Source organism: Canis lupus, chromosome 9, assembly GCF_048164855.1.
Source record: "Canis lupus baileyi chromosome 9, mCanLup2.hap1, whole genome shotgun sequence".
Classification (NCBI taxonomy): Eukaryota; Metazoa; Chordata; class Mammalia; order Carnivora; family Canidae; genus Canis; species Canis lupus.
In genome coordinates, this window is record NC_132846.1 from 69,672,717 (window position 1) to 69,686,135 (window position 13,419).

General features: G+C 40.0%; 1 protein-coding gene across 4 annotated transcripts in view; it reads left to right on the top strand.

Moving 5' to 3' along the window:
• EML1 (EMAP like 1) overlaps positions 1–13,419 on the top strand; it is a 189,069-nt gene that overhangs the window by 104,420 nt on the left and 71,230 nt on the right. For all 4 annotated transcript variants that reach the window (XM_072839905.1, XM_072839907.1, XM_072839908.1 and 1 more), the window contains exon 2: positions 6,074–6,256. In XM_072839905.1, coding sequence (XP_072696006.1) covers positions 6,074–6,256 — 183 coding nt within the window. The remainder of the gene's footprint in view (positions 1–6,073; positions 6,257–13,419) is intronic.

The following is a 13,419-nucleotide window of genomic DNA, read 5'->3' on the forward strand; positions in this document are numbered from 1 at the left end:
GTGAATGCTTGATGAGTTCTCTTGGTTGTTGGGTGTTCTCTCAGAAATGCCATAGACACACTCAAACGATATCTGTGTGTATGTTACCTAGAATGGTGATAGAACCTGAATTTATGTACATGGCAGATTTATATCCAGGAAGCGGAAATTACAAAATGGTAGATTTCAGTGTCGAAGGCTGTGATTATCTGAGTATTCCTTATGCTTCCCTGTTTCCATGTTTTTGTTTCAAGTGTTTCCATTGCCTGAATGCCATTCTTCTTGCTTTCCACATAGATGATTTTATGCTCACTTATCACTTTATATATTCCTTAATTACATAACATTATCAAATTGTCTTAAAATTTTGTGGACATGTGTCTTCTCTACTATACAGAGAGCTTTTGAAGGGTGATAACTGCATTAATCCAGTCATCTTCATATCCCCAGCAGCTAATTTGATGCATGCTTCATAAGAGATACACATTTACCCAACTATTTATTCATTTACCAAATATTTATTGAGTTCCTAGTAGGTGTTACATAGTGGGATGGATGGTAGAGCAGTAGACTAGCAGAAAAAATGTCTGCTGTCATGAAGTTTACGTTTTATTGATGTTTTCAGAGAGCCAGCTTCTGATTTCATTCATTCTCTTCATTGTTTGTGTATATTTTAGCCCATTGGTTTCATCTTTTTGTTATTTCCCTTCTTTCTACTTGATTTTGGTTTAATTTGCTCATCTTTTTCTAGTCAATTAATGTGAAAGCTGAGAATCATTGATTTGAGAATTCTTTCCCTTCCTAATAAAGAGATTTTAAAGCTATTAATTTTACTCAAAGACCCCCTTTGCTGCAACCCACACTTTTGATATATCTTCACTGTCATTCAGTTAAAAATATTTTCTAATTTCTTCTGTGATGTGGTCTTTAACTTAATGATTATGTAAGAGTGTTGTTTGGGGCTCCCAGGTAGCTTAGTCACTTGGGCATCTGACTCTTGGTTTCTACTCAGGTCATGATCTCAGGGTCATGCGATAGAGTCCTGTGTCAGGCTCTATACTCCTCACAGAGTCTGCTTGTCCCTCTCCCTCTCCTCCTCCTCCACTGACACTTGCTCTTTCTCAAATAAATGAATGAATAAAGCCTTTAAAGAAAAAAGAAGCATGTTATTTAATTTATAAGTACTAGAAGTTTTCATAGTTCTCTTGTTATTTTTGATGTCTAATTTAATGCCACTGTTCTAAAACAGCATACTCTTTTAGACTTTAACTTTATTCAGGTCTGTTTTTTTGGTCCAGAACATGATGTATCCCGGTAAATGTACCATGTGACTGCCATTGTTGAGTGTAGCTGTCTATACATATCCAGGAAGTCAAAGTGGCTTGTAATGCTGTTCAAACTTTGTTTCTTTACTGATTTCTTAAATTAATTGTCCTATCATTAGCTGAGATAGGAATGATAAAATCTTCAGGAATAATTGTGGAATTGTCTACTTCCCATTTTAATTCTACTTTTGCTTCATATGTTTTAAACCTCTATTATTATGATTGTCTTGTCTTTCTGATAAATTGATCCTTTTTTCACTATGAAATGGTCCTCTTTATCTGTGGTAGTATATTTTATTTGATATCTATGATATCTGATTATTAATATTGGCACTCTAGCCTTCTTATGCTTACTGTTTGCATGCTATGTCTTTTTCTGCATTCATTTACTTTCAACCTATGTCTTTGTATTTAAAGTGTGTATTTTGTAGACAGCAGATAGTTGGGCCTTGCTTTTTTTCCCCCTGACATTCTTGGACTTTTAATTGATGTGTTGTTGTTTTTAAAGATTTATTTTAGAGAGAGAATGACTGTAGGAGTCTGGGGGGAAGGGCAGAGGGAGAGGGAGAGAGAGAATCTCAAGCAGACTCCTTACTGAGCCTGGAGTCTGACACTGGGCTCAATCCCAGGACCCTGAAAGCACAACCTGAGCTGAAATCAAGAGTTAGACTCAACCAACTGAGCCACCCAGCCACCCCTTAATTGGTGTGTTTAATGCAATTATTGCTTTAATGTAACATTTAATGTAATTATTGCTGTGTTAGGTTTGAGTTTATCATTTAAATTTTTTTCTATTTGTTTGCTTTCTGTTCCTTTCTCCTTCTTTTCCCTCCTTTGGATTATTTGAATATAGAATTTCAATTTAATATTTCTTTTTTTTTTTTTTTTTAGCTATACTTATTTGCATTATTCTCTAGTAGCTCCTTAGGGATTACAATATACATCTTGAACTTTTCACAGGTCCTTTACAGTTAATAATGTATAATATTAAAATCTTACATAAAATATTAAAACCTCATAGATCCATATCTTCCCCATCTTTATGTTATGATAGTTGTATGTATTACCTGTACATGCCTTATGAATCCCATCAGACAGTGTTATAATTTTCATCATCAACAGTTTAAAGGCTTATAAGAATATTAACAGGAAAATATAAAGGGAAAAAAAGTCTTAAACACATTCAGGTATTTATTACTTCCGGTGCTCTTTCTTCTTTCCTGAGTGTCTGAGTTTCTTTTTTTTTTTTTTTTAAGATTACTTATTTATTTATTCATGATAGACACACACAGAGAGAGAGGCACAGACACAGGCAGAGGGAGAAGCAGTCTCCATGCTGGGAGCCCGATGTGGGACTTGATCCTGGGACCCCAGGATCACGCCCCGGGCCAAAGGCAGGTGCTAAACCTCTGAGCCACCCAGGGATCCCCTCTGAGTTTCCATCTTATATAATTTCCCTTTATCCTGAAGAACTTCCTTTGGTACTTCTTGTAATGTAGAGCTTCTGGCAATGAATTATTTCAGTTTACATTTATCTTTTTTTCATTTTTATTTTTTTCTTTGCCTTCACTGCCAGAGGGTCTATTTGCTGGATATAGAATTCTGGATTGAAATTGTTTTCATTCAGTACTTTACAGATGCTCCACTATCTTCCACTCTGCAGGGTCCTTCCCCAAGACCAGTTTGCTCTTGCTGTTTTCAATATGTATACTTAATCTGATTTTCAACAGTTTAATTGTGAAATACCTTGAGATGGGGTTCTTTGTGTTTATTTTGTTTGGTGTTTATTAAGCATTTATGTTGTTTTACATTTCTACCTTCATCACATTAAGGTATTTGGGGCCTTTATAGTTCAGATATTTTTTGCTGCCTTGTTCTCCTTCTTTTTATATTTCAATGTAATATATGCTGGAGTGTTTGAGAGCCTCTAAGAAATCCCCAAGAGACTTGGTTAATTTTTTTTTCTCAGTTATTTTCTCTGTGTTTTTCACCCTGGACACTTCCTCTGCTCAATGCTCAGCTTTCCTTTTCTCCAACACGGCCATGCAGCTGTATCCAGTCAGTGAACCTGTAACTTCAGAAATTGTATTTTTCAGTTCTAGAACTTCCACTTGGTTCATTTTTTTATTGTTTCTCTCTCTCTGCCAATACTTCCCACTTCTCTGTTGAAATATTCATTCATTGGAAATATCTCATTTTCTTTGTTAGTTCCAATATTTTGTTCATTTTGGAGTTGGACTCAATGTATTTTCTTTTCTCTTGAGACTATGTTCCATTTCTTGATTCTTAGCATGTTAAGCAGTTTTGGATTATATCCTGGACATTACGAATGTAAGTTGTGGGGATTTTGTATTCTATTACTTTCCTCTGAGAAGTATCCTTTCCTTCATTGTAGTGGCTACTTTCCTTGGCTGGACTTGAACTGCAAACTACTTCTTGGGCCTCTAATCTGAGTTTCAATCTTCTGCTGTTAGCTGAGATACTTGAGCCTGTTCCATGAGTGTGATTGCCAGGTCAGGCAGGGCTGAAGTAGGCAGAATTTGGGACTCTCCCTCTGGTGTCGTCCCTCCTGTGATTTCCCCACTTTCTAGTGTTCACAGTTTTTGGACTTCACTTCCTGGCTTTCTGAGGACAAAAATGGCAACAGGGTTTCCCGCATGCACCCTCACCCCCACTGTGTACCACTTAGGTCTGACTAAAAGCCATGCAAAAGGGATTTACTTGTCTGTTTTTCCAAGTGAGTGTATATTCCCCACCAGAGTCTATATACCTGCGTCTCTGCTGCAGTACCTTCAAGTAGTTGTTTTCTGGTATAATTTCCAGGCTTAAAATTGCCTTCTACAGGCAGGACAGGGAGGGTGGTACAGTCCAAAAGGGGTCTGTCATATGTGGAAGCAGAAGCAACTCCATGATGCTCACATTTTAGCTGGGAGATAAGAGCATTGGAGCACAGTAATGCCATGGAAGAAATAAATAAAGTTGAGGTGATCCTAGTACCAACCCTACGTAAGGTTGTAAGGAAGTTTCTCTGAAGAGCTCAGTTTGAGTTGACACTAAAAGAACAGAAGAATTTGATCATGCAAAAAGTTTGTTGAGAAGTATTTCAAGTAGGGGCACCTGGGTGGCTCAGTCAGTTGAGCATCTGACTGCTGAATTCAGCTCAGATCATGATGTCAGGGTCGTGGGACTGAGCCCCTGCATTGGGCTCCATGCTGAGTGTAGAACCTGCTTAAGATTCTCTCTCTCTCTCCCTCTTCCTATGCCCCTCACCTGCCTCTCTCAAAAAAGAAGAAAAAGAAAAGAGAGGAAGAAAAAGAATAGAGAGAAAGAAAAAGAAATGTTTTAAGTAAAGGCAACAGCAGATACCAAAACTCTCAGGGCAGTTGAAAGAGGTCAGTATGGCTGAAGCACTGAGAGTGAAAGGAGGAATGATGTGAAATGAGTTTCAGAGGCAAGAAGACTGTGTGGGACCCTGGAGGGCTTGATAAGGAATTGGTGACTAGCAATTCTATATGAGAGATTAGGATTGCCGTGGCTGTAAGGGAATAGTCACCAAACAGATTTGACCACTTGTGTTGCTTTGTCAGAGTAGCCAGACCTTAGCAGGCATGACTGTTAGATAGTGTAAGTCTTGTTGTGTTTTTTTTTTTTTTAATGAAGTAACAAAATTTATTTATATGGTCTTATGGTCCTCATTACAGCTTTTATAACATTGCAATCTATCATATTTTGACTAACAAGGAAGATTGTTCATAATTATCTGAAGAGGCTATTAAAATATTTCCTCCGTTCCCTACTATATGCCAGCATGAGACCAAATTTTCTTCATATATTTCAACAAAAAATAACATATCACAGCAGATTGAATGCATAAACAATTCCAGTTATTTTCTAATATGTCATACATTAAAGAAAAATTTTGAATATTCAGTATTTTCTTTTTTAAAATTTTTTTGTTTTTTAAAAACAAAATGTGTTAACATGTAATGTTTTCATTATTTTTGAATAAGTCATGATTAAATATTTATAAAATGCCTGTTTTAATTTTCAATACGGAAGATATCGATGGACATAATTTACACAAACAAAGGCTATTTGTGGTCCTCAGTAATTGTTGCTGATGTAAAGGAGTCCTGAGACCAAAGCATTTGATAACTGCTGCGTTAAAGCTATTTTACCTGAGAAAGATGATACATTAAGCCAGTAGTTTTAACTTTAACTCCACAGTGAAATCACGTAGAAAGCTTTTTATTTCTGAGTTTTTATTTAAATTCCAGGTAGTTAACCTTATAGTGTGTAATACTGGTTTCAGGAGATAGTGTAGGCCTGTGATTATCTGACCATCCCATCAGCTAGCATCTGTGGCACAAAAGCTAGAAGGCCACGCAGTGGATTTCTGCTATGCAGGAGAATTGAAGTGGGTGCACCCCACCCCACCCCAGCTTTGAGGTCTCTGACGTCATGAGCAAGAAACTATGTTGCCCTGTATCTGGAATAGTATAATGGCAAATAAAACCACAGCTAAAAAGAAATGAAAAGCACAAACAGAATGAAAAGACGGTAGCAGAATGAGGCGGAGCAGTTCTAGGTAGTAAAAAGCTGCCCCATGGTTTCTGCGTAAGAGCAGTCGCCTTCCGTTTATAAATCTCGTTATGAAAAAAAAATTTTTTTAAATCTTGTTATGTTTTAGCAATGTGCTCGTGCATGGGTGTCGGTCTGATTTCTCTGGGGAGCACAGAAGAGTCACTGGTTCCTCTCCTTTGGTTTAGATGACAGCGCTTCGGCTGCCAGTAGCATGGAGGTGACCGACCGCATTGCCTCCCTGGAGCAGCGCGTCCAGATGCAGGAAGATGACATCCAGCTGCTCAAGTCGGCGCTGGCGGACGTGGTTCGGCGGCTGAACATCACGGAGGAGCAGCAGGCTGTGCTGAACAGGAAAGGACCTACCAAAGGTGGGCACCTTAGATGTGCAGGAGCCGCGGGCCACCCGCTCGCGTTGCAGGTGTTTGCCCTGGCAGAGGCCCCCCACCCCGCCCCCCTTCACCCCGACAGAGACCGGAGACTCCGAACATCAGGGAGCTGCTCCCAGCCCTGCCCGAATCGTCACACGAGGCAGGCCTTTGGGGCTTGATGTTAGTGAACTGTCCAGCTCCGGGGGGTGCGTACACCTGTGGGTGATCGGTAAATGCTCGGAACCATCCAGGGTGGACTCTGGGGAACAATTGTTCATCAAGTTTAGAATGGAGGTGGCTTGCGAGGGAGAACCTAGGACAAAAGAACCCCACAATCTTCGGATGCCTGGAGGCTGCCCCACCTAGAAACTTTTTGATAACTCTCCTCTCTTGCACTGTACACGGCTCACGCTACCGTTCAGTTCAGCCCGGCCAGGAGAAAGTTATGCTGAGCCACAGCGAAGCTCTGAGCCAAGGGCCCCAGCGGGGAGAAGGCCCTTCTCCAGGAGTCCAGAACCCCCACATTCATCACTAACTGCCCCCCTTGTAACTAGTAAGCTCCTCCCTCCTGGGCACAGCCTCCTGTTTCTTTCTTTTTTTTTTTTTTTTAAGATTTTATTTATTTATTCATGAGAGAGAGAGAGAGAGAGAGGCAGAGACACAGGCAGAGGGAGAAGCAGGCTCCATGCAGGGAGCCCGACGTGGGACTTGATCCTGGGACTCCAGGATCACGCCCTGGGCTGAAGGCGATGCTCAACCCCTGAGCCACCCGGGCTTCTTTTGACTCTCCTGCTCTGCCCAGGAGAACGTAGCTTAACTACAGAATTCTGTACCTAGTGGGTTTCTGGCGAATTTAAATCATCATTTCATTTCCCCCGTGGCGCCCTATATGTGAAACGTAAAAAAAGCAATATTTGTGTTTTAAATAACTTTGTAGTGACCTTCTTCTTAAAATTTGGAAGTACAACGCCTTCTATCCTGCTAGGCATAGTCGACGTATACTTTCAACCCATTTGCATTGCTCATTTTTTTTGCCAGGATTTCTGTTCCTTGTGGCTAACTTTAGAAAATAGAATTCGTCTTGGCTGTTAAATTCCTTTGGTTAAAACATTTGAGTTCACACTAGCATGTAAATGTCCCTTTAAAATTAGCTTTTTTTTTTTTTTTTTGGTTGTTTGGAGTTAACAAATTATTTCACAGTTACCATGTTTTTCTTGGAGTCAGGAGAGGGTACTGTCTGATGTTGCATATGTTACTTTTTTCTCAAGTACTTGGCTACATCTTCACATATCTGTAGAAAGAAATCTATTTCTTTGTCCTTCTGGGTAATTATCACCAGCTCCATGTGAGATATACATGCAAGGCAATATCTGCAGATTCCTATCATTTTTATGAGTATAATTGACACACAATGTTACGCTGGTTTCAGGTGTGCAACATAGTGATTTAACATCTCTATGTGCCCTGCTCACCACAAGTGTAGCTGCCATCTGTTACCATGTAACACTACCTCTCGAATAATCTTATTTATTTATTTATTTACAAGATTTTATTTATTTATTTGAAAGACAGAGCACAAGCAGGGGGAGATGCAGAGGGAGAGGGAGAAGCTGACTCCCCGCCAAGCAGGGAGCCTGATGCGGGACTCAATCCCAAGACCCTGAGATCAGGACCCAAGCTGACGTCAGATGCTTAACTGACTGAACCACCCAGGCGCCCCTTGAATAATCCTTGTGAATCATGTTTTCTTCTTCTCCTAAGTTACAGTGATTAGGAAATTTTAAATAGAAACCAGGTTATTTTAGGTATTCTTGATCTACTCAGCTCTCCAAAAATAAAACCTATGACTACTCTACCCTAAAGGGTACATTCTAAGCTGTTGCTTCATATAAAATGTCAGACTTCCAAAACTTATGTTTAAAAAAAAAATGAAGGAAAAAATAATACAAGAGGCCTGCCAAGGGGTTTTCTTTTCCTGGTTAAGAGTAGAGTTTGGTTTTCAGGAAACTTCCTCTAAGAGAATAATTTGTTTTCATAGTGAATTCAATGTTTCTGTATAATATTCTTTTAATAAGTAAAAGTAAATCAGCATGATAGCCTGGGAGTCACCCCAAGATATAGAATAGAGATTGTAAGAAAGCTGGTGAGCGGGCTGGCAACCCCTGGATGGAATGGGCCATGGTTTTCCCCAAGCAGTTAATTACAGGACAGTGAAGGCAGAGGTGGGGAGGGGGAGGAGGGGGCGGAGGGGGCCTGTCAGAAGCCCTGGTCTCTGCTCCCCTTCTGGAGAGGGTCATATGGGTGCATATGCATCTCTAGCTGGAGAGCTGGCCCTTGGTCCGGTAGCCATGGCTCAGTTGGGGGATCTTTCAGACAAGATGAATTGGAGGCAAGCCTCCTTTGGCTGTAAAAGATCACATCATCATCATCATCATCATCATCATTATTTAATATATAATTTCTAATAATTATTATAATAATTCTAATAATTATTATAATTCTAATAATAATTATTAAAGATTTTATTTATTCATTTGAGAGAAAGAGCATGAGCAGGGGGAGTGGGAGAGAGAGAAGCAGACTCCCTACTGAGCAGGGAGCCCAATGTGGGACTCGATCCCAGGACCCCAAGATCATGACCTGAGCCGAAGGCAGACGCTTCACCGACTAAACCACTTAGGTGTCCCAAGGCCACATTATTATCACTTTACATTATTTTGGCTGCCGTCCTGATACAGACTTGAAGTAGACGGGACACAGGGCATTCTGATTTTTAAACACTAAGTGTTGTCAGAGAAGCTTTGGGTTCAGTGTTTTGAGTTTTGGGCACATATGTTTGTGCTGCTTGCTCAGAGACAGGAATGTGCCATCATGAACAGGCCACACTGGTAGATAGTGAGCTATCAAAGTGCTCAGGATGGTTCAGCTCAAGGTAAGGGTGTGGTGGGTGCTATGTCTATGCCGCAGTCACCCCTGCCTAGTAGACGGCAGGGTCTACCCAGTGGCCCCAGTATTGCCTCTGAGGCCTTATATCAGGATTCTAATCCCTTTCCATGACAGTACTTCACTTACTTGAAGAAAGTTATCGTGACCTCTCAGCTTTGACTTACTTTTTATTATCCTCTGTATCACTTCAGTAGCATAACAGTGAGAACTGCAGTCTCGGGAAAGATAATTCACTAACAGATTGAGTTCATGGCTTCCTGAGACAGGGGGAAGATTGTGGCCAACCTATCACCTATCAAATGCTGGGCCTGTGGACGTAGAGTTTATCTAGAGGGAGCTATGTCTTAGATCTCTTTTCCTTGGCAACATTCTCCTGTCCCCAGGATTTTTAACCAGTCTCCACCTAAGCTCCCCAAACTTTGTTACTCTTTTTTTTTTTTTTTAAGTTTTTATTTATTTATTTGACAGAGAGAATGGAAGCACAAGTAGAGAGAATGACAGAGGGAGAGGGAGAAGCAGATTCCCCATGGAGCAGGGAACCCGATGCGGGACTCGATCCCAGGACCCCAGGATCATGACCTGAACTGAAGGCAGATGAATAACCAGTAGAGCCACCCAGGTGCCCCTAAACTTTGTTATTCCTGTTCCCTTTTGCCTTTGGCTTTTTTTTTTTTTTTTTTAATATTGAGAGCTGGTTGCCCTGTCGTGCATCTTAACTCTAGAGAACCTCAGCCTGCAAAGTTTGCTTTCTTTTTGTTAGATTGACTTTCAGATGAGGAGATTTGGTGTGCTGAGCTTGGGTTGCCAGATCGTGGAGAAAGGAGAATCAGAGTTTGTGAAGGCACATATTTAAAAAATTCTTGGTAATATTAAAGTCTTTTCAGTGATGTGGTTGGAGCAGGCTAGCAGAATGCAGTGAGAAGATCCCCTTATATATCGCTGTTGTGGGTGTAGATACAGGAGAGTGCTTCACAAAGAAGAGTTCGTGGCCACATCATGCAGATTGGAGGATAAATGGATAGAAAGGAATGGAGGGAATGCAAGCTATAGGGACATGGCCAGAAATCTGCAACACTTCATATGCTTGAATACGGTGTCATCTTTTAAAAATGTTTGTGTTATCAGTAACAGCAGGGAAAGTGCCTGTGCATTGCATTAAGAGTCAAAAGCAAGATATAAAACTGTATATACTGTGTGATTCAAGTAAACAGACAAAATCTGTGCAAAAAGTCTAGAAGTATACCAAGAGTTATCATTGATTGGTGGTGGGTTTGTTTTTTTTTTTCCTGAGTGGTAAAATTGCGATTTTTTCTTTTTTTATACTTTTTAGTTGGTTTCTAAATATTCCCTGGTGTACTAAGCAGAAGAAACTTGGGTTTTAAAAATGTGTGTCTCTTACCCTGATCTTCACTGCACTGAGAAAAACAGCAGGGCTCAGAGCAAATGTCCGGAGGCTGGAGTTGGCTTGCAAGTGTTCTCTAGAAGACAAGGAATCATGGTTTGGAGTGCAATTCATAATAAGCCCATTGTATACATGCATGACTAATTTCCATTTCAGTGCTAGGAGAGTGCTATAAGATTTTAATGTAAAATGTAGATTAAAATATAGTCATTGTCCCATGTATCTGGGATTGTCTGCTTTGTTATGCATTAACGAGCGAATAATTCGTATTTATCCTTTTAAATTTTGCTTGTGTGTTCTGACTGTAATCTGGCAGCTTGCGTGTTGCATACTTGATAACCCTTTTGCGGACTTTTTTTATGGGTTATAATCAGAACCCTATTAAATAACAGATCAGAGAATTACTAAATATGACCAAAATCTTCTGGTAGAGATGCTCATATGCAAGTGGGTCCTGCCGTTCCCGGACATCAAAACCTTCTAGTCTCAGGACTTAGCCTCCGAGACTGCTGTTGTAAGCAGGCTAGAGATCGCCCTTCAGTAGTCTCTGCTACATTGACGTTTGCTCCTGATATTCAGAATGATTCTTGTAGCTACCATTTATTGATTGGCTGGACGTCACAATAGATCTTTGGGATATGTGAGCCCATTTCACCTCTCCACAGTTCTTTGAGGTAGCTGATATCATGCCCATTTTACAGATGAGAAAACAACCTCTAGGAGATTGGATCATTTACCCTAGGTTACATAAATCCGGGACTGGCCCCCAGGGCCTGGCTGGACATGCCTTCTTTCCACCATCCATGTTGCTTTGCTTAGCAGTATTATTTAAATTCAGATTACTCAAATCAAACCAAATACTTAGGAAAGGAATAACCAAAGAACTTGAAATGAGGGCTCTCTTCTCAAGGTTTAACTTGATTTGCAAAATGTCGCAAATATTGTAGATCCTATTTGGCACATGATCATGTGAAATATTATGTATGGTCCCTTCACAAATTTTATTAGAGAGGGACAACTAACAAATTGAATTTGAAGGTCTCTGCCAGGAATGAAAATAACAAATAATTAGTTCTTTATCCTGGTTTAACTGCAACTAGAGAACAGTTTGTGTCCCTCTCTCCCCTACACTGTGCTTTCTCCTTGTCTTGCTCCTTACAAACAGTTCTATTACAGAAAATAACTTTGGGGGTTTTTTTTAGATGGAACACACTGTAGTTTCTCTCATTTTTCCCATAAATTGCCATCCCCGGTTTAGACAGGCATTATTTAGTGAATTATGGAGACGGTTTACTAGATATATTCAGTTTCCCAGATTGTAAGAAGGGTTATATTTAAACTTTATATTATGATGGAGCGCCTGGCTGGCTCAGTCGATTAAGCATCTGACTCTTGATTTTGGCTCAAGTCAGGATCTCAGGGTCATGAGATCGAGCCCCACAGCAGGCCGTGCCCTCAGCGTGGAATCTGCTTGAGATTCTCTCTCCCTCTCCTTTTGCCCCTCTCCACCCCCCTCTCTGATATAAATAAATAAAATCTTTAAAAAATAAAAAAACTTTATATTATGAAATGTCCAAATGTATATAAAAGTAGAAAGAAAAATACCTTTTATTTTTTACTTGGCTTCATGATCTATCAACATGTTCCCAGTTTTGTTTTATTTATTATCCCCCCTATGATTTAGTTCCCTCACCCCATTAGGATTATTTTAAGGTAAATCCAAAACATTGTATCATCTTATCTATAAATATGTCAGCATATATTTCTTTTTTTTTTTTTTAAGATTTTATTTACCTATTCGTGAGAGACACAGAGAGAGAGAGAGGGGCAGAGACACAGGCAGAGAGTGAAGCAGGCTCCATGCAGGGAGCCTGACGTGGGACTCAATCCTAGGTCTCCAGGATCATGCCCTGGGCCGAAGGTGGCACTAAACCACTGGGCCACCAGGGCTCCCCGTCAGTATATATTTCTAAGATATAAGGACTCTCTCTTTAAAAAATCCATAATACCCTTATCACAAATTGATCATTAAAAATTAACTTCTTAATACTGTGTCAACGTTCAGATTTTTCCAGTTTTCTAATAAATAACTTCTTTATAGCAGCCTATTGAGATATAGTTCACAGAACATAAAATTCACCCTTTCAAACTGTATAAAACATTGGTTTTTAGTATGTTCACAAAGTTGTACAGCCATCCCCACTCTCTAATTTCAGAACATTGTCATCACCCCAAAAGATAGTCCATACCCATTATAGCATTTCATGTCCCCCTTGCCCCCCGCCCCCCAACCATCAATCTACTGACTCTGTGGATGTGACTGTTGTGGACATTTTGTATAAAAGGAATCATGCAGTCTGGGGCCTTCTGCCGCTGTCTTCTCTCACTTAGCGTGTCTTCAAGGTACATCCGTGCCATAGCAGGTGTCGATACGTCATTCCTTCTGACGGCTGAATAATACTCTGTTGCACAGAGATGCAACATCCTGTTCATCTGTTCATCAGTTGATGGACACTTGGGTTGTTAATAAATGATTTTTCATAATCAGTTCATTAATGTCCTTTCTGCCCATATATATTTCCATTATATTGACTCTTCAGCCTTGTAGGATTCTTATATTACCAGACCCATGCCCCAGAATTCAAATAACCCATGATACCAGGGTTAGCCTCATCTGACCGCCAATGCTATATTAAAACTTGATTCATGTGTAGTTTGATCATTTTAAGACCTTTTTAAAATTATGTAAGCGGAGTTAGGATTTTAATCTGCTGTAAGTCCTCGGGCTTCCGGCACAGCAGATAAAAGTGATGTA